We start from the raw sequence: 26,560 nt of genomic DNA, 5'->3' as shown, positions 1-26,560 counted from the left end.
CCTTTCCATAGTATCTTATATCTTTATGTTAGACATTTTACCCTGAGCTGATCTTGTTCTTAATTTTTCCCACTACTTTGTCCAATAATTATCACAACTTCTTTTTCAGAGAGGCTATTTTTGTTTCGAATTACTTTGCCAAATTCCATAATTGATATGATTTTCCTATTTTAAGTGGGTATATGTATATTTTAACCTTTTTATTTCAAAAACATTTCAAACATGAAAATTGTAAGAATAAAACAGTAAACTTTCATATACTCATCATCCAGATTCACTAACTGTTAACATTTTTGGCATTTTTGCTTTATCATTCCCTCTGTATATTATAATTTTTTTCAATTTAATAATAGTAATTTTAATTGGCTGAACCACTTGAGAGGAAATTGCAAGCATCATGACCTTTTACCCCTAAATATTTTACCTAGGACAGAACAAGGACATTCTCTTATGTAACTAAAGTATGATCATCAATTTCAGAAAATTTAATATTGGTAGAATGCTATTTTCTAATAATATAGTCTTATTTCAGATTTTGCCAGTTGTCCCAATAATAGCCTTTATAGCATTCCCTGATTCCAGAATCCAATCCAAGATCAGGCATTACATTTCGTCTTCTTTAATTTGGAAAACTTCCTCAAGCCTTTTTCGTCTTTTGACAGCATGACATTTTTGAAGAGCACAGGCCAGTTGTCTGTGAGATTGTTCCTCACTATGGATTTGTCTGATTGTTTTAGTTATCCAGATAGGTTACCTAAATAAACTTTCATATGTATTTTAATGAGATCTCTTTATAACTTGTTGGGAAATTAGAGTTATATTATCTGGCATCTGGCATACATAAAAAGTAGAAAGGCAGTCTTTTTAAAAAATGTATTTGAAAAAAAATGTCCTTGGCACATTAAATATTTTATGCCGACATAATTAGGCTTTTCTGTCCCAGTGAGAAGTTGGCAGGAGAGCCTAAGTCCAAGCCCTCATTGATCTAGTGAAGTGGACTCAAAGTTACCATGGACAGCTCAGAACTACTTCCATGGGCTAGGGAAGTTTTCATCTCTTCAGTTCTAGTAAGAACAAAGAGGCTACTGTTCTGGGTAATCCAGATTAGAAATTGAATTGTCCATGTTAAATTCACACCATTCTTTATCAAAAATGGTTTATGTTAAGATCATGATAAAGTTATTTTAACTTTCAGTAATGAAGATGAAAAGGAAGAAGAAAGTAGTGAGGAAGAAGATGAAGATAAGCGACGTCTTAATGATGAATTATTGGGAAAAGTTATAAGTGTGGTATCTACATCTGAGAAGACTGAATGGTATCCTGCTTTGGTAAGTAAGGTTACTTTGCAGAGTTAATCAATCAATTATTTGAAATATTTGTTTCCCCTGGATTTTTAAAAAGCACTTAAAATATTTTGAAAGTATTACACAGGTTTAATTTGGACTTTATTACAAAATTGAGGTTCCACATATTTCACTGTTTTCTTTTGTTATTTCCTTTCTTTAATTCTCTACAACTGATCAATTCTTGGGATCTTTTAGTTTTTCAAAATGTGTCCAGTGGCCGCCTTTAACTCTGTTCCCATTACTACTTTGTACCTGATCTACAGTAAGTACCGCCAAGTTCCCTTGACTCAGTTATTGAATTCTTTCTTTACTAAATTCGTATCGATTTTCTAGATGTAACTTTTTTAGAGAAATCATTTAAAAATAGAATTTAATCATGATAGTCCCATTCTAAAAAACCCTTCACTTACTCTGCCTAATATATCAATTCTGCTTTCTTTAAATGAATATTTGAGGCCATCCCTAGCTCTTGGTTTGTTCCTATTTTCAGTGTAAGCTCTCTTACGTAGGCTTTGGAAATGCAGGTCTTAAATGGGTTGATAGAGAAAACTAATCTTTGCTTATTTGGGGAAGGAATAAGAAGAAGGGATGGGTAAGAGAATTATTTCATGAGAGGAATCAATAATACTTAGAATTACCTGTCTCTACTTTCTCCTCTTCCTACTCCTCTCTCAAGGTTCAGCCCAAGTCCTACATTTTTTGCAGGGTTTCTCCTAACATAAATAGGCCTTCTTCTTTGAGTTTTTATATCACTTATACCTCTAATAATAATTTTGGCACAAAATGTGTCCCAAATTAAATTGAAATCCTTTAAAAAACTGAGGCCATATTTTTAGGTTTCTATGTGCATATAAATACATTACTCAATTCCTATATAATAGATTTATTTTACATAGAAAAAGTTTGAAAATTTTTGAACCTTTCAGTTCTACAGGCAGACAAGTAAAGGGGTTTGGATTCAGAATATTCAGGTCATAATTTGCCAAGAGATTAAAAAAATAAATAAATACTTTTATTCAATAGATTTATCATTTTCCAGGTAATGTGGAAAATAAAAGATGTGTAAGACACCAGCCTTACATTTGATGATTTTATAGTCTAATGCAGAAAATAATTTAAGTAACTATAATATAAAGTAGTATATGTTCAATATTAGGACTTCTTATCATGAGAGATGACATTTATTTAAAGGAAATCCAGAAAGCCTTCATGAAGCAGGTACTTTTGCACTGAGCTATGAGGGACTTAGAGTTAGTAAACAGAGCTTCACTAGAGGGCTTCCTTAGAGGAAACAAGATGAGTAAAAGCAGCAAAGCAAGGGTTGTTCATGGAGCTATGTGCTCTGGGAATTCATTTTGGCTAAATATTAGATGTGAGTAGGGCAATAATAGGAAATAAGACTGGAAAGATAATTTGTGTCTAAGACAGAAGAGTCTTTAAAATTCCTTCCAAGTTATTTGGACATAATTCTGCTAGAATTTTTCATTAGAAGAGAGACATTATTTGAGCTGCATGTTCAGGAATGTCTATGAGGCAGAGATGTGTTGGATGGATTGTTGTTGGAAAGACTGGAGGTTGCAGGAATCAATTTGGAGGCCATTAGAGTGGTTCACAGGTGAGGTAATTAAGCTTTGAGCCTACCTGCTTGTACCCTTTAAGACTTACTTTAAGCCTTTGCTGCCTCACCTTTTCCTTCCCCAGGTTGGGTTAAATCTTACTTCTCTGTGTTTTCATATTCTGTGCCTAGTGGTATCATTGTACTTTTTCTCCATTGTGTTCTTTCTGTATATCTTCTGTGTTTACCCCTCCATTACACCGAAAGCTTCTTGAGGACAGACACAACTATATTATTAATCCAATAAGTACCAGCTCCTAACAGACATTTACTTTCATTCAATGTTAAGACTGCTGATATGACTGCCAAGAATTTTTAATTATCTGTATATATGCTGTTTAATATGATAACTGTGAGCCCTACATGGCTATTAAAGTTTAAATGTAATAATGAAAATGAAATAGAATTAAAAATTCAATTTCTAAGTTGCACTAGCCACATTTCAAGTGCTCAGTCCCATGTGGTTCATTGCTGTTGTACTGGTCAATGCAGATATTGAGGATTTTCATCATTGATTAAAGTTCTGTTGATGCTACTAGTGTTAAGGGTAATAATGAGCAGGTACGCTTCAACAATTTATTGTTAGATTAATTTTTTTAAATATTAAATTATAAAGAATATACAGAGATTATTTACTATGTTCAGACTTCTATTTTTTTTTACATGTTTTTATATAATCATCGGACAAAACTTTTGTTATTTTTAAAAGTTAAGAAATTAAAAGTTCTTTACTCAAATTTCCTCAGATTTGTATTAATTACTAATAATTTTACGTGCCCTTGTAAGAAAGGGAACTTTAGTGTTTATTTCAAAATAGATCTTGATTCAAGTGTATTTTTAAAAATTATAATATGCCAAATTTTCATCACAGATCATACATTTTATTTTTATGGCAATAAATAAGTTATTTAGCTGAGAGTAAATCCTAATACTTTAAAAGTGGTGGTTACATTGTAATTTATATTTAATTAATTATTCATTTTATAATATAATGACTATAAATTAAATATCTAGAAAATCAATATGCTAAATAAAAATTATAAAGTGATCTTTTGTAAATAATTCATTAATAATGAAAGCTATTGATAATAAAGCTATTTCTTATAAAATATAATCCATTTGAAAAGTTAGGGGATCTGGAATTGTCCTTTTTAAAAATAAGAGTAACTCTCTTCTTGTTTTATATTTCAGGTAATATCTCCCAGCTGTAATGATGACATCACAGTGAAAAAAGACCAGTGTTTAGTTCGATCATTTATCGATTCTAAATTGTGAGTAATGAATCACTTAATAGTATTACATTGGGAAAAAAAAAAATGGAATCACAGTGATAGACTCTTAGGTATTCTAAGTCTATATTTTTAAAAGCCTAATCATTTCATGAACTGAGAAGTTGTTACTTAATATATTGTGACTTTTTTGTAATGTAGGTTATTTTTTACTGAAAACTTTTATATAAAAACTGAACAACAATTTGAGAATAATATTAAAAACAGTTTTTTAACAAAGCATGGTACTTATTTTCTCTTTATAAAAATTATGTATTTTTTTATGTGTATTATCACATTATAAAGTATGAAATTTACTTTTAACAGAATTTATATAACCAGAATAATTATTTTGACTTTTTTCTGTTTAAAATTTCAGAAAAAGAATATATAGAGACTATTTATTTACTTTTCTGATTAAAAGGAAATGTTTTTAGAAACTCCTTAACCTCAACTTTTTGTTTCCAAAAAATATATTAAATTAAAAAAATATATATGTATTTATCATGCTGTAATTCTCTGAAAAATTTAGTATCATATATCTTAAAATGATAAACTATTTTAATTACCTTTATTAGACTTCTTAGTAAACTGAATAGTATATTTAAGAAATATTAAAGATCAAAATAGATATTGTATTCTGTAAGGAAAACATCATGCTGATAAAACTCTATCCCATACTATGTGGAGGGTTGCATAGATTGCAATATTACAAATGCGAGGCTCTTAAATTAATGTACTTTTAGTATGTGAGTCATCAGAATGAAGATACTAGCTTTGCCTACATTACCTCTTGCTTTTTATTAAGGATTAGGATATATATGATCTTTTAAAAACATTTTATAGGCAAAATAGTTTTAGTTTTGAGGTTTATATTTTTCTATGTGTTAACATGGACTATTTAAGTAACAACTTCTTTAGTAATGGTTCCCTCTCTTTTGTTCTTCTCTATAATTAGTTATTCTGTAGCAAGAAAGGATATCAAGGAAGTAGACATTCTCAATTTACCTGAATCTGAGCTCTCTGCTAAACCAGGTAAAGTAAGGGTGAATCAACCCATTGTTTCATGATGTGGCTCTAAATGGCAAATGACTAAAGCAAGACTGAATATTCTCTGGAGCCATTTCAATTGTTTGGAGTTAATATCCACTCTTATTTGGCTATTTTTTTAATATCTAGAAAAAACATTTGATTTATAATTTTTTGGTAAGTGTAACTTTTCATGTTTTATGATATTCTCTGGAGTAATAATAAACATTAATATAACAATTATGAAATATGTTCAGGTTTATCATTTTAAGAGTGACAGCTATTCTGACTCTGTTATATCTTCCTATTATTCTATGCTACTAATTCTATAACAACTACTGAAGCATATTTTTACTCTTAGGGCTGCAGAATGCAAGCATCTTCTTAAAAACTAGAGTTGTTCCTGGTAATTGGAAAATGGATATAAGTGAAATCCTTGAGTCATCCAGTAGTGATGATGAAGATGGCCCAGCTGAAGAAAATGAGGAAGAGAAAGAAAAGGAAGCCAAAAAGGAAGAAGAAGAGGTGGTATGTGAAATTTCATGTTTGTAACATATAAAAACATTTTAATACTCTAAAGTAAAAATGATATCTTTGTATATTTTCACTCTGTCTAGAGTCTCTACATTATTTGTTTCTGTCTTTCTAGTTCAACTTGATTTGAGGAAAGGGGAGTTTTTTTGGCTTCTAGTTCAGTGGGTAAATCAGAACTAATTTTTAGTTGGTAAGAGGTTACAAAGAAAAACTTTTTAGGTTAAACAAGTGCAAACTTGTTTTTTGTTTTGTTTTGTTTTTTAGTGTCTTTTCCAAACAGCCAAGGAGGAAAGAAATGTAACTTTTAGGTATATTACATATGTTAATTGATTTAAATTGTTACCATGTGGAGTAACTGATATTATCTTTCTTTAAAGGGTAAGAAAGTGAATGTCTGAAAGATTTTAAGTAACTTTCCCAAGGTGGCACAGTTCAAATGTGAACAAAGATTTGAACCTAGGTCTGGTCTGTTTTAACGTTGAAACTTTTCACATTTCACAGCATTTCAAGGATAATGGGGATAAACAAAAAATCTATCCAAACTGAAAGACTATTTCCTTGGCAGTTCGATAATCATAGAAAAGATTTAGATTGCATTTTATAAGTGCTAATGGTTTTCTTTGTAATATTACATGTCATCTATAATTGTAGGAAATCATTCATAGAGTACCACATAATTGCTTACATTAATATTGTTGTCTATTTATTCAACAGTGTTTTGTCAAATAGGATAAATTGTCCAGTATATTTTTGGTTGTTGTGAGGTAAAAGGGCTTAGGGGCAGACAAAGAGAATGAGTTTACTGAAAAAGAAGACCTATTTGAGCATGAAAAATATTTGCTTGAAAAATGTGGAATGTTTGTTTCTGTTTTACATGTACAGATGTTAATTTATGAAATAAAATGAATATACTTGTATGTGATGAAGAACATACAATATTTCTCTCCTTTTACTTCCCCTGCAGTATTTGGTTTTTTGCACTCTGAAATCAGAATGGCGGTTCATACTTACAGACTGCCTACAGAGTTGCCATAGTAACATGCTGTTGGTTTTAAGTGAGCATGCTCGGAAAGGCAGGAAGGTTTAGCAGAGGCTTGGCAGGTTGCCAATGGAGGTTTGCCAGATGCTTTGAAATGGGCTGTCTTTCTTTTCCTTTCATGTAATGTCTGATTTTTATGTGGAAGAGAATGTAAGTAGTGCTGTATAACCCTGCGGATGCTGTGCCCTAAGAGGGAAAGCAAATATTTGCAAGTCAGACTGAAAAATGTTCAGACACTGTACTGATTAAGTAGAAGGGGAATCTAACCATTTTGCATTTGAAAGAAAATGCAGCATATAGGTAAGATCTTTTTAATATTTAGTTACCATTTTGCTTGCCAAAAATGGGGTTAAATAAGAATTTTAGGTATTGGTGATGTAGCTGATATGGTAGGACTTGTAACCAAGCGCAATTGTTTTTTTGTAAAAGAGACAGTAGGAGTCTATTTTTAGATATCAGAGGATGAAAGCTATTTTTCTGAAACATGAGATAGATTTTGAAATGAAAATGATGAGACAATTTGGCAAAAGTCAGGATTTAAAGTCTAAATATTAAATGTGATTTTTGTATTTGTATTTATTTATAGATTATATGTTTTTAGGATAAATAGGCCACATTTTCAGGGTGTGAACTATTGCAGTCTGGTTTGCTTTTTTTTTTTTAATTAACATTAGTTAGGATCTTATATTGCCAAATACTAAAAAAAGATAAGTCTGTTTTTGCTAATACTTTTATTTGGTGTACTTTCAGAATGCATTTTCCCTACTCTCCCCTCCCCCCCCAAAAAAAAATACCTCAAATTTTAAACAAAGAGGATAAAAAGAGCTTTGTAGTAAGATTGGAGAGGATGGCTATAAAATAGTAAACAGTAGTCTTATTACAGCTATTAATTTCATAAAAATCATTTTTTATTCAAGTTATGAATAAACATTAATAAAAAAAGAATAAAGAGCAGAGGCAGGCTCTGTTACCTATTGTTTGTAGGTAATAAGTAAAGAAATTTAAAAAGGTAAGGAAGGACCTTTGTAAGGATAGTATCTTCGTCAAATGTATTACTTAAAATATGAACCTGTTAAAAATAAGTGAACCAGGATGCTTTTTATCTACTGAAAAATAAAAGCAAACTTACAAAATGTAGACATTGATTTATATGATTATTTTAAATTATTTTCCAAATGGTCAGTTTCATAACATATACTTTGTTAAATTCCTTGATAGGAGCTAATTTCTCTCTTTCTCTGGCCATACAGGTAGATTTTTCTTGAGTGAGATTTTGGTTGCTTTAGGAAAAAAAAATTAGCTGCATTTTTTGCTTTTGGATTTAGATTTAGTTGCTGAATCATTCTAACTTGTCTTGAAAGTAATTTTTTTTAATTTTAATGTATTGATAAACTGAAAAGCAGTTGAATCTATATATAGCAAAGGAAAAAAGGGATATGGTGTAATATGAATTAAAATCTGATAAGCCAGGGCCTACCTGGCTTAGTCATTACAGGCCTTCTCTACATAAGTGAGGTTAAGCTATTGTATTACATTACAGATCCTATTCTTTCTGAAATGTAATGATGCTGTGCTTTTCATGAAGATTAATGTTGCTTTACAATGATCAAAAAGATCATTTACAATGTTCTGTAAACCACTATAACAATACTTTAGCCTGTCATTTAGTGTTTGTAAATTTTATGCAGTAGAATCATACAAGTGTTAAAAATACTTCTGCAGTGTTAGTGGGCAATGGACATTGTTTTTATATTTGATGCTTGAGTACCCTAATATATCCTTAATAAGGAGATTTGAGAGTCTATGACTTTACCATGGAGGAGCATCTTTTTTACTTAATGTTATTTTGAATTCTTAAGTATAGGTAGTTCAGGATTCCAGTACAAGAAATGTATTTCATACTGTTACTGTGTGGGAAAGGACTAGAGAATCTGACAGGAAATAGATCTTATCTATATTGATGGCTTTAAGTTTTAACTGAATAGTAGATACAGAATATTTTTGTGGATATTACTTATGTCTTTTTATAAAGAAAATTTTATATTAGAAAACATAATACAGAATTTCCTTTTGACCTTTTAAATTAGTTGAAAGTGAGGTAAACATAAGTTATGGTATCAGTTATTCATTTACTCCTGACTTATGTTCACTGTGGATGAATGTAGGAAAGTTGTTTAAGAATGAAATAAATAGCTGATTGTTTAGAAGACTGAATATGGGGGGAATTTGTCTAGTTTTAGCTTTTTTATCCTTTTGGTTTGCTATTGGTAGGCTTATGCATTGGGATCTTTCAAAAATCTTACCTAATTTCATATTTAGTAATGAATTTAGTGAACTTCATATTTAGTAGAATTTAGTGAATTTTTAAAAGAAATGTTCTCTTTTGTTTAGAAGTATCGACACCCATTTCTCAATTTTTGAATTTTCTAGGGATCACCGATATACTTAATTCCCAGAATAGTATTCCACTATTATAAAATCACAAGTGATTGAGATTTTTTACTCATGGAAACCTGAAAATACTCCAATGCTCTGTTTATTCTTGGAGACTTACGGTTTTTAAAATAAGATTATTTAATCCTCACATTAGGATTTTTTATGAGTCAGGAAACTGGGGTTTAGAGAGATTACAGAAGGTTTCACACACTTTTAGGAAAATTTTCTCCCTTCTAGATTTAAAGTCTGTGAAAACAGAGGATATTAGGGGTTTTTGTTTTGTTTTGTTTTGATTTTCCTTTCCCCACCAATGTAAATATCTACCATATAGCAACATGGAGCTTGGCTCAGAGTAAACTATTAAATAGTTTCTGAGTAAATGAATGAATGTAGGCCATACAATTATCCTAACAACTTGCCATTTGAAATGAAATGTTGGAAAATTTGTTGCAAGGCTCCAGAAAGTTCACTTTGGAAGGAACTATGTGATAAGGTATCTCATAATAGATTTATTTTCTCAGGCAATAAACTCTGTAGGAAGTCTCATTTCCTTATATAATATTGTGAGTTTATAAATTAATTATTTTTGGCTTAAGCTACTTTGGATAGTTTTCTGTCACTTGCAGTAAGAGTTCTCAACTAATAATACTTCTCCTTCTTATCTTGCCCCACTTATTTCAGATGTCTTTTGACTATTCTTTTCCTTTCTAGTCTCTCTTCACCTCCAATCCATTGCTCATAAATATCTTTCAAGCTTTCAGTACCTATAGGATGACATTAGGTCTTTATAAGTTTGGCCCTCCATGATTTGATACATGCCCACCTTTTTATTCTTCCCTTCCACTATTCTCCAGCAGTATAGAACTTCTTATAGCTTCCTCTCGCCACCTCTTAAAATATTGCTCGTAAACTGCTTATTTTGTCCAATATACTATATTGAGTATCACCTTTGTGTTGCCTATTCCCTTTACCAGTATTAAATATAATAGGTAAATAAAATGAAAGTTTTAAAAACTCAGAAAATAATAAACAATAGATAAGATTTAGAAAATCCAACAGTCTTCTATGTAGGAACAAAGACAGCTCTGCCTGAATTACAGTGGTTGAGTATGACCTACAAATGTTCTATGCATTAACCTTAATTAAGTTGTTCTGGTATTTTTTTCATAGTTGTAAAAAAATTAGTGGGGCTGTTTAATGTGTTCTAAAACATAAGATTGTTAAAATCATTAGTAACTTATTAAGAGTACTTGTAGGGGTTTGTGAGAACTGAGATACCCATGAACAAAAGATGTGTTCCTTTACCTACAATATTCATTACAAGGAACCCACAAAGATACAGTTCAATTACACCCTTCCCTACTTTCAAAATGTCAGTTTTTGTAGTTCTAATCTGTTATGTGCTAAGAAACTATCCTGACCCACTGTGTGTAAATTACATGGGCCTGAGGGGCTTTGTATATACGCATCATTTTTTACTCACATATATTAGGACAATTTGGACACTTTTTGTTCACCTTCCTAATTTGTGTTCTCAAGTGTAGAGCTGCTAGCTAAGTAAGTTAATAGCTCAAAGTATTATCCTTTTAAAAAAAATACATAACAAAACGTATTTATCTCCCATCACAATGAAATGCAGAAAGTCTATTCTTCACTAGAATTTGTGCCATTTCTCAGTGAATAATTATTCCTTTTCTGATTAATGTATTTGGGAAACGAATGAGGTGAATGCTGGCAAGTGATTGTGCCACAACTACCTGTTACTTAAGAATGTCTTCTGCTATTTTCACTTTTCTCTTTTCTCTGACTTGTATTGCATTTATATTATGATTAGTGTGAGCCCCGAAACACAATGAACAATTGAAGAAAACCTTCTCAGTTCACTTTCGCAAAAGTCGTTTTCATTCACGTGGTAGAGTGTCTAACCTAAATGTTAGTCATGATAAAGTCATGAGTAAAATAGGCATGTTTCTAACTTCCTAGACCTTATGGAGCATTTACAATGTGTTGGAACTTTGAGGACTACAAACATGAGCAACTTAACTTACAGTTAAACTCAAAAAATACCTCAGCATCTCTCTCCTTCAGGGAAGAGGTCATCTTTCCATCATGAGATGGCAAGACTAATTCAGGCATTGATCCTCCTCCTTGTGGACTGTTGTAATAGCTTCCTTTTTTCTTCTAATTCGTCAAACTCATTCTTGGCAGAGGACTTTTAAAAACACAAATCTGATCTAATTCTTCTTTAGCTCTCATAGAACTCACATCTACCTGGAGTATCCAGTTTAGATTCTCTAGCATATCATCACAAAGCCCTTTCATAATCACAACCTACCTTTGCCAGCATCATGCTTATGCTGTTTGCTGTAGCTCCTGGGTTGTCTGCTCTTCATATTTGGATATTTTCCCTAATACCGTCACCATCGCTCCATGCCCAGCAGAACCATTCACCCCCTTTTTATTCTTTTTTTTAATTTTAGAAAACTTATCACATTGTATCGAATTAGCTTGTTTTACATCTCAGTACTCCCTGTCAAACTCAGAGGGTCAAAAGTAGAAGGTACCATGTCTTCTCATTTAATCACAGTAATTTGCATAGTTCCTGACTCATGGTAACCATCGATAAATGTTTGAACTGAATTTGAAGATATAGTTTCTAAAGTCATAAAATTCATGATACAGTAGTGTAGGTAAATACACAACTATCTATCATACTCGGTAGTATATATTGATGCTAACTGAAACTGTATATTATATATTGATACTGAAACTATACAGTGTATACTGTGTAGTATATATTGATGCTAACTGAAACTATAAATTTCTTGAAATGATGATCATGTTCATGTCTCATATATCCTTAACTCCTTTCCCTGCCATTTTACCGGATGCATAATTACTGTTCACATGCTTGACTGAATGAAGGGAAGAAGGCTCATCAGCAGTCTGGTGGACTCTCTAGGACCTCCCATTATTACACCCTCTCCCATTCTAAAACCCCTGAGGGATGCAACATCTTCTGGCTATTAACCAGAAGAGAAATGCTGTATGTACAAAGATAGCATGATAGCAAATATGAGCCTCCATACAAAAGTCATAAAGACATATTCTTCTAGTTGGAGGGGTTTTCTAGCATATGCAGTTTTACTCCCAAGGTGACTAACAACACAGCTATTTCCAAAAATGATTGTGAAGAATTGCTTATTGTAAGAGATAAAGCAGTTTTTAATTTTTGCAAAGACCATTGGGTAAATTTAAGTCTTTGTTTATAGACTCATCTTTTTTGTGTGTGGAGAGTAAATTTCCTCCCAACTAGGCATTTGTGGAATTCTTTATTCATTTATATCCTGTTTTTATACCTATAAGTGCACCTAAACTTAAAATCCTATAACCATGGTTTCTCATGGAACTTAATACACTCTTGGACAGCCACTGACTTTTAAATTAAATGTATTTAATCCACCAGCTTTTATCTATAAAACTGTATTTTTAATTACTAAGAATTTATCAAGTGTTTGCTACAATCTTAATAAATACCTAACCTGCATTTGATGGCTTCATTTTGTTTACTTGTTTAGAAGGCAACTTTGATTTCAAATCAGTGCCTTTTTTAAAAAAAAATCATTTTGATCATAAATAATAGAAATGAGTTGTTAGTCTGAGGAGAGAATACTGTGGTTATAGGCAATAAGCAAAGCATAGAACTAGTGTGGCATAGGATGTTTCTGTTTTTTTCTTCATACTAAAAGTCTTAAAATTAACATCTGAAATGATTCTTGGGCTACTTGATTACTTTTTTTTCTTGAGTTAACTCATTGGCAGTTGTTTTAATAACCTTGCAAAAGCAAAATGTTTAATTCACATGGGGAGAAAACTACCTTTTTTTTTGTTTGTATAAATGCTTTTTTAAAAAATTGTTTTTCAATTACAGTTGACATACAATATTATATTAAAACTGTCATCTCTTAATTTGAACATTTAGTAATGACCCCTATTAACTTTGTAAATTGCTAATTTTTGAGGCTTAGTAAAATTTTAATTTAAGTTTCTTTATATTCGGAAAAACTGAAAGTATTCCAGTGTTATATGAATCATTCTGAATGAGTGTACTAAAAGATTTTACTCCCTTTCCCTTGTCTCATATATATTTTTTTCATTATATATTCTAGTCAACTACATGTTTATTGATATATATTGTTAGAGGTTAAAATTCTTAAAGGATACAAAATTGAAAAGGGCCTATCACCCTCTGGATTGTGAACACTCAGTATTTATTGCCTGACAGTTAGTTGCTTTGCTTTGAATATGGCTTTGAAGGACAAAAATCTGAATTCTTCTTTGAAACATAGAAAAGTAGGATTCTGAAATTAAGTTATGATCATTTATATGGAAGAAACATATCAGTGTTTTGTTTTATATAGTATTGATTTTCCCAAATATTAGTTTATAAGAAAATATTTTATTAAAACCCATTTGTTTGACTAGAGCCCAAACCTGAGCTGTTTAAGAAGAAATCATTAAGTTTATATAATGAGTAAAAAGTAATACGTAAATAGGTATTTGTAGGATAATTGTTTTTACATGAATGTTTCCATTAGTTCCCCCATCCTTCAGGACCTAAATTAGTGTTTATGTATCTAGTTTCCTTCCGTAAGGAGTCATTTACATTGTCTTATTTTCAGGGATTGCAAAATCAACTGCAGAGGCCAGGTAAATGAGAAAAGCAGGCTGGTGTGATATAAGAGTAGAATGGTAGAGTCTGGCACAAAATAGAGTTTATATAACTCATTTAAATGCATTTATATTTTTAATAAATATTGCGCTATCCAAACAAAAAAATCTTTGCCATGTGACCCTGCATCCTTTTTTATATTCATTCAACAATAACAAATTTTTAATTTTTGTAGGTAGATTTTTAAATAATAAATACATTTGTAATTGTGCTTATCTATCAATATATTTGTATAGGCCACATGGTGTTTTAATGTTTTGTTTTGTTTTGTTTTGTTTTTAAATACCAAGTGAGGAGAAAACACCCATTCCTAAACCTTTTTCTCATGGCTAATCTTAGTTTTTATAGTGGTACTCAAGGACAGGGTTAGAGTGATAAATGGGGTGAAGAGTAGAGATTGTATATCTTGACAGTTGCATCAAATCAACTCTATCATAATATGAGGTAAAATCTGGCATTGTAGGATTTTGAGAAAATTCATTTTTCCTAGCTTCATTAAAATTTTATTCCCTTACATTGAGTTCACAAAACAAAAAACAACAAAAGACAATGTATCTTATCCTATTCATTGTTCTATATCTTTATGTATTTTACCTTTACAGCCTGAGGAAGAACTTGATCCTGAAGAGAGGGACAACTTCCTCCAACAGCTTTATAAGTTTATGGAAGACAGAGGTACTTTCATGCTCATTAATTGAAAGTAGTAATTACTTTTACAGTTTCAGAGTCTAGGTTTATGTATTATTTTTGTTAGAATCGTGGGTATATGGATTTAGATTTAAAGTAAAGCCTAAGAATCAGTTACAGCTAATAATAAATACTTGGAATAAAAATATTAATATCTATTTTGAGTAGGAGTATATAGGAAGTAGTTTGGGTATAATTAAATTTAATTTCCTTGAGATTATAAAACCAAAACATATTATAATAATATTTAAGTAATAGAAAGTGAAGGGTCATAATGTTAATCTGCATACCCATTTGTTACTACTGCTGTCTCTATGGCAAGAAACTAGCCTGATCCTTGATCTCAACAAATTAAACATAATAGGAGATCAGTATCTAAATAGAAAGAATTTCTATTCAGAAGTTAGAAGAAATAGAACCTTTATAAATCATCATACTTCTTGACATTACATTAGTCCTGAAAATCCTCAGATAAATTCATCCTAGACATTCTGTAGCCTTCAGAAATTATCCTTCAGGTTACTGCTAACGGTCTTAACATTTGTGTTAAAGTAATGAAAAATGAAACTATGGCCTAAAACGTGCCATTTCCAATGTGCGTGTTCTTGCCCAGGTTTCTTGAACCAGCAACATTGTTGGCTACACCTTATAGTTCCAAGGTTTAATTTAGTTTTACTTAATTCAGTGGTAGAGAGGGAATTTTATTAATTGTGAAAGTAAATCTAAAGACCACCACAATGCAATATAAAGAATATAGAGAATATTTTGTGTTGTCTTACATAATTTAAGGTTCTTTAAATATATGCCTCTGATTAATGAAATCTAGGAAGTGAGAAATCGATTTTTTTTTTTAACTTAGTATTTTCCATTTGAATAAACATTATTTCTACCCTCTGATATTAAAAATAGGTACTCCAATCAACAAACCACCTGTTTTGGGCTATAAAGATCTCAATCTCTTCAAACTCTTTAGACTGGTTTATCATCAAGGTGGATGTGATAATGTAAGTAGAGACGTAAAAAGTTAAGTCATCTGATGTTTTACTGTTTGTTATATGTATTTTAGGTAATAAGCACATTTTCTTAATGAACATAGAATATTAGTGTAAAGATTATTTTCCTTTGCAAATGTTAACAAGTAAAAACTTAATTTTCCAGATTGATAGTGGTGCTGTATGGAAGCAAATTTATATGGACTTTTTTCCTATTTTGAATTCCGCTGCTTCCTACAATGTAAAAACTGCTTATAGAAAGTAAGTAGTATAGTTTATTCGTCAACAGTATACATATTTACAGAGACTATTTTCCATTTGTTAATAATTAAGAACACATCAATCAAACAACATTGAATTTAGAGAAAGTGAATAAAAAGATTTAGATTAATAGATACTTGTGATTGAAAGTTATTTCAGCGCATAAGTCTGTATTAAGTCTGTACTTATTTTTCATGTTGTCCTAATTTCCTTTCAAAGTCAGGGATGCAGGGCCGTATTTATAGTCTGAAATGATGGTACATATAATGGAACTGTATCTTTTGCATGAACAACCTTCAGATCAAAACTATGATAGCTATGTTCAGTTATCACAAGCTCAGATTTTTCAACAAGAAATTTTATTTTATGATCAATATTTCTGTTTATAATCCTTTATAAAAAAACAAATTAGTAACATAGGAAAAGTACTTAAAAGAAAGATCTTGAGTTTTACTTTTTAAAAACATGAGTTTTAGTAATAACAGTATTCAAGTTAAATGTAAAGATTATTTATTATTTATTAAAAAGAAATATTGTTTGCTTAGGTACCTTTATGGTTTTGAGGAGTACTGCCGTTCTGCAAATATTCAATTCAGAACTATTCACCACCATGAACCAAAAGTAAAAGTGGAAAAAAAAGACTTAGAAGAATCAATGGAAGAGTCTCTAAAACTAGACCAAGAAATGCCTTTAGTAGAAGTGAAGAGTGAACCTGAGGAAAATATTGATTCAAATAGTGAAAGTGAAAGAGAAGAAATAGAATTAAAATCTCCAAGGGTAAGTAGTTAATACTTGTTTTATCTGGTTTATTTTAAGCATTTAAAATTGTTTTATTATGAGCATTTTCAGATATGCACAAATATACTTCAGTGAACCTAGTTTATTTTCCAGTATTTAGTTATGTTTCAGCCAGGTTAGCCTAGCTGCCTTTTTAAAAACATATCACATACTATTTCTTCTACCTGAAAACCATTCCTCCTGTTGTTTTCTGTTTGTGTCTGTTCAAGTCATTCTCATCTGAAGTAAACCTCAAATATTCACCTCGCATTCCCTCTAATATTGCCCTTTTTATCTGTAATTTACTTACTTATTCTGTTTATTATTTATTGTTTCTTTTACCCCACTCTGCACTAGAATCACACTTCACGAGGGCAGAAATAAGTGTGTGTTCTGTTTATTGGTGAATCCCAGACATATAGAATAGTGGCTTACACACAGTAAGGACTTAGTAAATTGTTGCGTGGATGAATCTCCTCTTTATAACACCTGCGTTCTCAAACAGTGGGATCTTTTCTTTCTCTGTTACTCCATAGAACACTGTACAGCTGTCGTGGCTGTTTTTTCAGGCTCTGCCTTGTTTTCTAGTCATGTGAACACTGGTATTATAACACTTCCTCTCCATTAGTATATGAGTCCTACGAAGGAATTGTCATCCACTATTTTGTTCATTGTCTACACAAAAGGATTTATCAAATTTCAGGAGAAATAAAATTTATCACACTATCAAACAAGTTCAAAGAAGTGACTGTAATACGCCTTATTTTTTCAGTAAAATAATATTTAGCGAAAGAGATGAAGTCACCTGAAAAATGCTCAGAAACCATTTTTTAAATACTGTCAATTCTGACTGTCATCTAGAAATGGAATCTTCTGAATTTTGTGAAACACTCAAATTGGTTTGTTTTCTTTTTAAAATTTTTAATTTTTAAAAATTGTGGTAAATACATATAACATAAAATTTATCATTGTGACCAACTTTAGTTTACAGTTCAGTGGCATTAACTACATTCACATTGTTGTGCAGTCATCACCACCATACATCTCCAGAACTTTTTTCATGTTGCAAAATTGAAACTGTATCCATTAGAAAATAATTCCCCATTCCTCTCTCCCTCAGCCTCTGGCAACCACCGTTCTACTTTATGCCATTATGAATATGACTACTCTAGGTACCTCATATAAGTGGAATTATACAGTATTTGTCCTTTTGAGACTGGCTTATTTACTCAGCATCATGTCTTCAAAGTTCATCCATGTAGGTGTCAGAATTTCCTTTTTTCTTAAGACTGAATAATATCCTTATTGTATGTACTGTGGACATACTTTCTTGTCATTATATAAAGACCTTTTTCATCTTATGTAAAAGATCTGCAGAGTTCTGCGTAGTGTAGATGTACCATAAATTTACCTTCCTCAAGATTTTCTACCCAATTTTTTTGATTACAAAAAGTGCTGCAGTAAATGTGCCTGTTAAAATGCCCTCCTAATTTATTTGAATGTAGGGGGCAGACTTCTAAAAATGGGATTTCTGAGACAAAAGTATATAGACCAAAATTTTGATAGAGAACAGTAGCTTTCATTCATTTACCTACAGATTATTTAAAGAACATGTGCTATGTGCCATATACTCTCTAGATGTGAAAATACAGAAGTAAATATGACAAAGTCCCTGCTCTCATGGAACTTACATTTTAGTTCTTTGTGATAAGAAAAATAAATGTCTTTTTCTACCTCTGAATTTTAACTAACACATTGTTAGGAACTAGGGAAAACATTTGTTACACTGACATATTACTTGTCAAGTATTCTCATGCTCCCTAAATTGTTGGCTCTTTGACTTAAAAAGTGAGGATTAAACTCACTGTATTCCAAGTAGAGGGGAATTCTGCCAGTGTGTAGAGGTTGACTTGAAGAAGAATTTAGGAGATACTGAAAAGGCTCACAGTTTCACGGTCAGTTGATGATGCAGCAAGAGGCTGGGTAAAAGCTGCTAGCGATAGGACAGGATACTGCAGGCCCAGTGAGCTCTTCAGATACTCATTCAAAGAAATAGCTCTCTTTTTGGCCACTGATGCAGTTCAGTCCTTTAAAAATGTAGTAACACAGAAATACAGTGATAATGTAAATTAAATCTTAAACAGAGTTAGAGATCACAGAGCTTTAAAAAGGTCTATAATTTAGAGGGTTGATATATTATTATTCACATCTTGTATGACTGATGTTTAGATAATTTTTAAAACTTTTGTTGTCAAGAAATACTAAAAGTGAGAAAATAACGTAGTGAAGAAAGAACATTTTTATTTTTTAAGTATCTATAACCAACGATCATAGTAAACCTGGACCTAATTAAATAATTTACATGAGTTATTATTTTACTTTCAAGAGGAAGAGAAAAGTACACAGGAGTTGATGGCTTGTTATTGTCATGTCTCAAGCCAGAAAAAGGCTAGTCATTGCTGTGTGGATTTAAGAAAAAGATATTTTTCTGCTTCCTCCTCCCATTCGTAGTGATAGCTATTTTAAAGCTTTTATCCACTCTACTAGGGACGAAGGAGAATTGCTCGAGATGCAAATTCTATTAAAAAGGAAATTGAAGAAGAGAAAACAGAAGACAAATTAAAAGATAATGATATAGAAAATAAGGATGTAGATGACTATGAAACTACAGAGAAAAAAGAAAATGACCTACTACTGGCGAGAAAAAATATGCCAAAGCAAAAGGAGAAGAAAATAAAAAGGCAGGAGGATTCTGACAAAGACTCAGATGAAGAGGAAGAAAAAAGCCAAGAGAGGTACATTATCTTATTTTGTTCTCCAGAAGCACTTGTCTGAGATACAGCAGCACTCTGTTCCTGCTTAGATATTCAGGTTTGAGGGAATGTTTTCTTATTGGGACTTCCATTCCTCTTGTCTAATGAAGGTGAGACACATTGTGAAGATGATGTGTATCGCCTTTCGGAATTGGAGAATATACTGGTCGCACCATTTTAATAGCACTTGTGCCCTAAACAGTGGCCTCAAAGAAGGCTGCGTCACCCAGTCAAAAGAAAGGTCCTGCACTTGACAGCAGGGAAGGGAGCTGGAGAAAAATGGAGGAAGTGGACAAGAGGAAACAGCGACAGCAAAAATTCCATTTTAAAAAAGGTACAATGTGGGAAAGCTAACAAACACATGGGTGCACAGTACTAGCAGATGTTTCTGTGTGTTAGCTTCATCTAAGACATTTTTCTTTTTCAAGTTATCGTATTAGATTAAGTGGCATGCACCCCTGATTCTTGTTTGAAAAGTACATTCTTGCCCCACATCACACCAATAAATTTCAGCTTTTTAATGTCCATCCTGTTTGCTGTTGAGTGAAAATTGTATTTTTTTTCCGTGTATTATATACATGTATGGACTGAAATGACTTTAAAATAACCAAAGATTAGGCAGTCCAGCTAGATCACAGTAATATCTGACCATGTTTAGCTGGCCATTTCTGTGTTGTCAAATAGATTTACTAATTTTTATTACTACTAAAAAATGACTTTTAATTCAGCAACAATAGCATAACACACTTACTTGTAATACAAGCTTGCCTCCATAGTTATTTTTCAATTATTACATGATCTTGAATTTTCTAGAAATTTGAGTAGTTAAGCAAAATTCGGGAAAAGTGGCCTGCCTGTTGCATACAACTAGTGGCTGACATCCATCTGAAAATTAACTATTGAAAAAATATTTGTAAAAATAGGAATGATTGGTGAGTGGGAGAGATAATTTTATGATTCAGTAAATAGGTACAAGAGCTTGCACAATTACTTGTGGATTAGATTAGTGAATAAAGAAATTTTGTAGTGAAATATAATTAGGAAAAGTGGGAGGAAATAATTAGAATAGTGAATAATGAAGTGAATGTAGTATTTCATATATGTGGACAATAAAATTAAGCAAAGGTGAATCACTTAAAAAGTAGGGCTTAATTATGGTGTGAAGTTTTGTTAAAAATAAGCATCAAAGTATATATACTATAATATGTATATAATACATAAAACGTATAATGCGTATAAATAAATAATATGTGGTTTTTAACCCTTTTCCCATTTAGAAAAAAAAAATGCAGCTCACCGCCAGCGTTAATTTAACATCACATGTAGGAATGCTACATTTCCTACGATTTGACATTTTCAGCGATTGAGAATTACTATATTTTGCAAATGGAAATACCACTACTAAAAACAGAATGCTATACATAGAATAATGTCATTTGTTTCCAAAGACTATCCATATACTAGAGCAATGCGAAAATAATAATATAAGTGAGATATTTCATGGCAAACTTTGGGGGTAAGGTTAGGACTGAATATTGCAGCCACAAGCGCTGCTGACAAGTATTCCCGGGGCAAACAGGAAATGGGTTAAAAGCCTTAAAATTGATATAAAAATGGAACAAATGTTTTAGAGAAAATTTCAGAGATATATAATGAAAAATATTTCCTTTTATTAAATAAAAATTGAATATATAGACAAACATAGTCTGTATTCTCATTCTATGTCAGGAATCATGGAAATGGGAGATGTCTTTATCTATAGAGATTTCAGTTTTAAGTAGATTCTCTCATAATATTTTGAAATTACCCTATCAGGCTATAATTGGAAGATGCCCTTGGAGAGAAAACATTCCCATGGCAAATGGGTTGTCAAAGTTTTTTCATGTCAGGTGCCCTGGTGGTCTCTGAAGTAATACCCTGTGTTTATTATAGAGTACAATATCTCCTCTTAAGCATTTAAAACTCTTGTGACACTAGAGTGACCTTTGATGCAGATCTGTTCTGAATCCTTGCAGGGTTAACACAGGATATTTTATTTGTAAAAATATTAAAAGTATTGTTGGCCCTCCCAATGTAAATCTCCTTTATACCTGATTATCAAAACAGAAGCTAATGGGATGTGAGTAAAAACAAATAGAAATCAGTACAAAATATGCAAAGATTTTTTTCTCCTGGTTCTGTCCCGTAGTTTGAACAGGTGACCTGATAGTCAAATATCTATTGTTTCTTTGTTAGGTTGGGGAAACTTTTAAAATATAAACTAGTTTAAAAGATATGGTTACTAAGGTATATAGCCTTTGCTCATTATTTGGTCTACAAAAAATAATTTTGTTAAGAACTATTCTAAATTGAGCAGAAAGTAGTAATAAATTAAATTCAAGACATTTTAGTTACAGGAAGTTACAAACTATCGTTAGGTAATTTTTCCATGTAAGGTGACACTTGAGTATGAATTCTAAAGACTTTTTCAGAGCAAATGGTTCTTACTTTGTTTTACCAAAAATGACTTATTTAACTCCACATCGTCATGAACTGTGATTATTGATTGGCCTTTAAGAAGTATGGATTTACTTTTAGTACAGTGCACCTTTACAGAATAAATAAATTTCTTAGTAAATAGTCCATAAAAATCTTCTCCTTCTCCTCCTTCTTCTCCTCCTCCACTGAAATGCTATTAAGGTAATACTTAGGTTGTGACTATTCTACATGTTGGATTCTTTTAGCATATATTAGTTCATTCTCCATTAAGTTATTAGCCTTGTCAATGTTATAACTTACTGCAGGGAAGAAACTGAAAGCAAATGTGACTCTGAAGGGGAGGAAGATGAGGAAGACATGGAACCCTGCCTAACAGGAACCAAAGTGAAAGTAAAATATGGACGAGGGAAAACACAGAAAATCTATGAAGCCAGTATTAAAAGCACTGAAATTGATGATGGAGAAGTTTTATACTTGGTACATTACTACGGATGGAATGTCAGGTAAGCAAGAAATGTATTTTTTTACTATTGAAATTTCTTTCGGTGGTTCAAAAAGATCAAATTAATGTGAAGAACCCAAGCAAATGGTATATGTGTATTTACAAAGCAGACTTTGTATCCTAATTTTCCAAGACTTCCAACATTCCCACTGTTTTACTAGCTGTGTCAGTACTTCCAGCCAAAGGCTACTTGGATCATATCTGAAGTTGAAAAAATTGCGTTTGTTACTCATTTGCAGTGAGGAAGAATGCACAGCATGGGGAATTGTGGGATGACTCAATAAGAGGGTGTTAGAAGAATAAATGAAAGCCCAGGGCACCACTTTTGGGAACAGCCATAGCCTGGGATTCTGTGGGAACACCTACAGGACATGGGCAGGGAGCCAGGCCTACAGCTCCCAACAGTGCAAGTGGGTTTTTTAATTTACTTATTAAATTTATTAGAAATCAAGCCTGTATCAAATATTGTAATGATTCTAAATGGGTTAATAAAGGATAGAAAGGACTTAGATTTGAGTTTCTGTTAGGTGATTTGGGGGAGGGTTTAAAGAAATGGGGCTTTGCTCCAGTTTGGATACTGTCAAGAAGTGGAGTTAATTCTGTAATTGGTTATCTTAATATAAAATATGTAATATATATGTAATATTTATTACATGACATGTATGTTTGGTTTATCACATATAATATTATATATTATGGACCAATGTTAATGCTGTAATTTGTGAAGAAGCTGCAGTCAGGAAAAAAGGATGTTTGGTCATTTTTGTGGCTTGGACAATGTTCCTGTTTTTTCTGTTTACACACGATTAGGGAGTGGTCTTGTTTTTGTCTTGATCCATCACAGTCAAGTAGCAGACTTGTCTGATACTGATGGTCTGTGAAAATGTTCATGTTCAACAGGAGAACAACACAACCTAGCTGTGACTGCCAGATCACCTCTATAGCAACACTAAGGCCCAGCTGATGATAGTACTGGGCCAGTTCCTGAATGTCAGGGACCACTTTTCTCTTTCTCCTTTAGAAATTCTGTATGTTTAATATATTTGCTTTCCCTGTTTTTGTTTGGAGCCAGAGTGCTCCAAGGTTGCCCTGCATACTCCAAGTATACTCTCTTATGCCTCAAGGTAAAGTACCTACTTTGTAGAGATGTGAGAAATAGTGGTAATATCTGTGTTAACATACAAAGTGCTTAGAACAGTGCCTGGCACTTAGTAAGTGCTCTAGTGTGTTAACTTTTTTTTAATGAGGGAGAGTTAGGTTTCTTTCATCTCACATCATTTTAAAAGAGTTTTGGTTTATCACATATAAAAGATTTTGAGTTGGGTTTATTACATGTAAACCTTTAAATTTTTTCTTTTTTCTCAAACTAGCCTATTCCCTTTACATTTCTACCAGCACTAGAAACAAACTTTTTAGTCTCTCTCACCATTGTTTTGTATGTACATGTTGTTGAGTTCATGGGGAAAGGACTCCATTTACTAACTTTGAGTCACTACCTTTGCAGTTACAGCACATTATGGTCTTCTTGTTTCCTTGGATTCGGTCCAGTTCACAATCATCCATTCTTTCTTACCATCTGTGTGTGCCTATTCTTCTGTTCTGCTTTCTAGAACTTTCCCTTCCTATTATCTTCTCTCTCATCTTTTTAATGTTTTACTGTATGATTCTTCTTAACAGTCATTTTATTGTATGCTCCTGTTCTTCTTAAGTAGTAAAGTTCCTAAATAGTTACTTAACTGGTAATTCACATGGTTCATGGTTTTTCACTGCCTTCTCATACTTCCAAAAGCTGGTATAATTCTGGTCTACTCATTGACATAGAGCCACTCCGAAAGAACCTAATTGGATTTCTGAAACAGGGTACCATGGACAACTGTGAAGGGGGGTCCTGGTCTCTTAATTGAGAAATCCTTGGATTACCCTTGGGTGGCAATATTAATGCTGGAAGTACCTATATGACACGCTGTGGTGACCAGGCAAGTGTGGCCTGGATCAGGTGTACTCCAGATCAGGCCTGTGCTTCTTGGTTGTCCAATATGTCCTGTGGAATTTTGGAATTGGGCAGAGTTGCTCACTCCTTCTTTGTTAGTCCTGGACCAGACATATAACCCTTTTATTGCATTTACCAAATTATACTTTGTTTTACTCTATGTCTGTCATTCACACCAGACTACGAAGTGCAAGGGTCTTCCTTGTCCTCCCAATTATTCTCTACATGTATCTTTATTCAGTGCCTGGCATGCTAGTAGGCCCTCAGTAAATGCCCAAATGAATGAATATTTCTAAATCAAGTAAGAACGTACAGATACTTAGCCTGGTGAGGTGAAGATATTGGGTTGATTCAGGAGGAGATAGTTTTCAAATCATAGTGTAGGTAGCCATGGTATGTCAATGGAAACTTGTGGATATTGGAACTGTGTCCTTACCTTGCACAGCTCCATGGTAACTGGATTACGAAATGAAGGTATGGTTTCCATTAACATGATGTAGTTCAAAGCAAGGACTGCTTGTAGTTTTCTGCTTAAATGTTCAGATTTTAGATTTTTGCACCAGGCACTGGAGCTCCTATAGAGCTCTATAAATACCTATGTATTTGCATAATGTAAGAACTGTTATTTAGTTCTAGAAAGCTTAATTTCTTATTTGCCCCTGATTAGTAACCTGGACTAACTATATTGAAATTCAAAGGTAATGTCAGTGTTTTTGAAAAAAGTACAGGGGAAATGAGAGGTTTTCAACTTGAATAAGCCAGAATAAACTTAGATAAAGGAAAGGAAATATCTCTAAAAAATTTCAGAGTCTTGAACTTCTAGTTCAGAGTAAAATTTTACTAGAAATACAGGCTAGAGAGAGTTCTTTGAGAAAAAGAGAGTTGAAAAGGACTCCATATATCTGGAACTGATCATATTACAGTTTGCATTCACCTAATTTATCTTTGAATTATTTGGTCAATAAAATGAATTCCAGTGCAGAATCAGCTTATTTCATTAAGCTCAGATCTGTGGAAATTGTAGAAAATGGAGCAGTTTAAACAGTTGAATCTATTTAGAGTTTGCTTACATAGCTCTCTCTCTAAGCCTGTTTATCCGAATTCTCTTGCCTTGTTCTATTTCTGACAGGTATACAAAGCACTTACCTAGTACAGTGGTTGGCACCTGTTACCAGCAAACCAGCTCCTGTGTCATTCACATTTCTGCCAACACTAGAAACAAACACTTTAGTTTATCTCACTGTTGTTTTTATTTGGTAAATACATTTCAAATAAGATATTATTGTGAATTTTTATATGTTCTTTATTTTAAGGTATGATGAATGGGTAAAGGCTGACAGGATTATCTGGCCTTTGGACAAAGGTGGACCAAAGAAAAAACAGAAGAAAAAAGCTAAAGTATGTTCATAGATTTATATCCTTTATGATAGGCACAGAAATTATATCATGTTTTTTATAAATCTTGTTTCCTCACTGTAATAATCTTGATTCTTTTAAGATAATTGTGATTTTTTTCCTCTTATAACCCAGAAGGTACAAAAGTAAAAAATGTAAACACATTACCACATTGTTTCGGGAAAAATGAAAACCAATGACCCTCTGGTGCTCAGGCTTCAAACTCAAATGCTGATAGAGTAGCGGTCCCCAACCTTTTTGACACTAGGGACCAGAGCTTCTATGAGAATCTAATGCCTGATAATCTGAGGTGGAGCTGAGATGATGATGCTAACGCTGGGGTGCAGCTGCAAATACAGATGAAGCTTCACTGGCTTGCCCGCCACTTACCTCCTGCTGTGCGGCCCAGTTCCTAACAGGCCGTGGACCAGTACTATTCCGTGGCCTGGGGTTTGGGGACCCCTGCCATAGAGGCTATATATAGGGAGGGTAAAGTAGGACTGATAGTGACCCAAAAAAGACATGTTTCTCACCTAGAGAGGGTGGAACTAACCACTCTGCTGTGGGATGCAGGGTCTGGGTTCCCAGATTTCATGATTTTTCAAGACAACTATATTTTTTACAATGTGAAGTCTGATTTTTCAATATTGGAAGCTAATATTACAT

At 32.4% G+C, this 26,560-nt stretch overlaps 1 protein-coding gene across 5 annotated transcripts in view; it reads left to right on the top strand.

Moving 5' to 3' along the window:
- Positions 1 to 26,560, top strand: part of ARID4A (AT-rich interaction domain 4A) — a 55,970-nt gene that overhangs the window by 16,187 nt on the left and 13,223 nt on the right. For all 5 annotated transcript variants that reach the window (XM_006920138.3, XM_015596021.2, XM_025038816.1 and 2 more), the window contains 11 exons: positions 1,196 to 1,328; positions 4,153 to 4,232; positions 5,188 to 5,264; positions 5,620 to 5,786; positions 14,602 to 14,674; positions 15,596 to 15,690; positions 15,845 to 15,939; positions 16,485 to 16,716; positions 19,264 to 19,511; positions 22,313 to 22,510; positions 25,813 to 25,897. In XM_006920138.3, coding sequence (XP_006920200.1) covers positions 1,196 to 1,328; positions 4,153 to 4,232; positions 5,188 to 5,264; positions 5,620 to 5,786; positions 14,602 to 14,674; positions 15,596 to 15,690; positions 15,845 to 15,939; positions 16,485 to 16,716; positions 19,264 to 19,511; positions 22,313 to 22,510; positions 25,813 to 25,897 — 1,483 coding nt within the window. The remainder of the gene's footprint in view (positions 1 to 1,195; positions 1,329 to 4,152; positions 4,233 to 5,187; positions 5,265 to 5,619; positions 5,787 to 14,601; positions 14,675 to 15,595; positions 15,691 to 15,844; positions 15,940 to 16,484; positions 16,717 to 19,263; positions 19,512 to 22,312; positions 22,511 to 25,812; positions 25,898 to 26,560) is intronic.

The sequence above is a fragment of the Pteropus alecto genome, unplaced genomic scaffold (genome assembly GCF_000325575.1).
Source record: "Pteropus alecto unplaced genomic scaffold, ASM32557v1 scaffold86, whole genome shotgun sequence".
NCBI lineage: Eukaryota > Metazoa > Chordata > Mammalia > Chiroptera > Pteropodidae > Pteropus > Pteropus alecto.
This window is presented reverse-complemented; position numbering and strand designations above follow the sequence as displayed.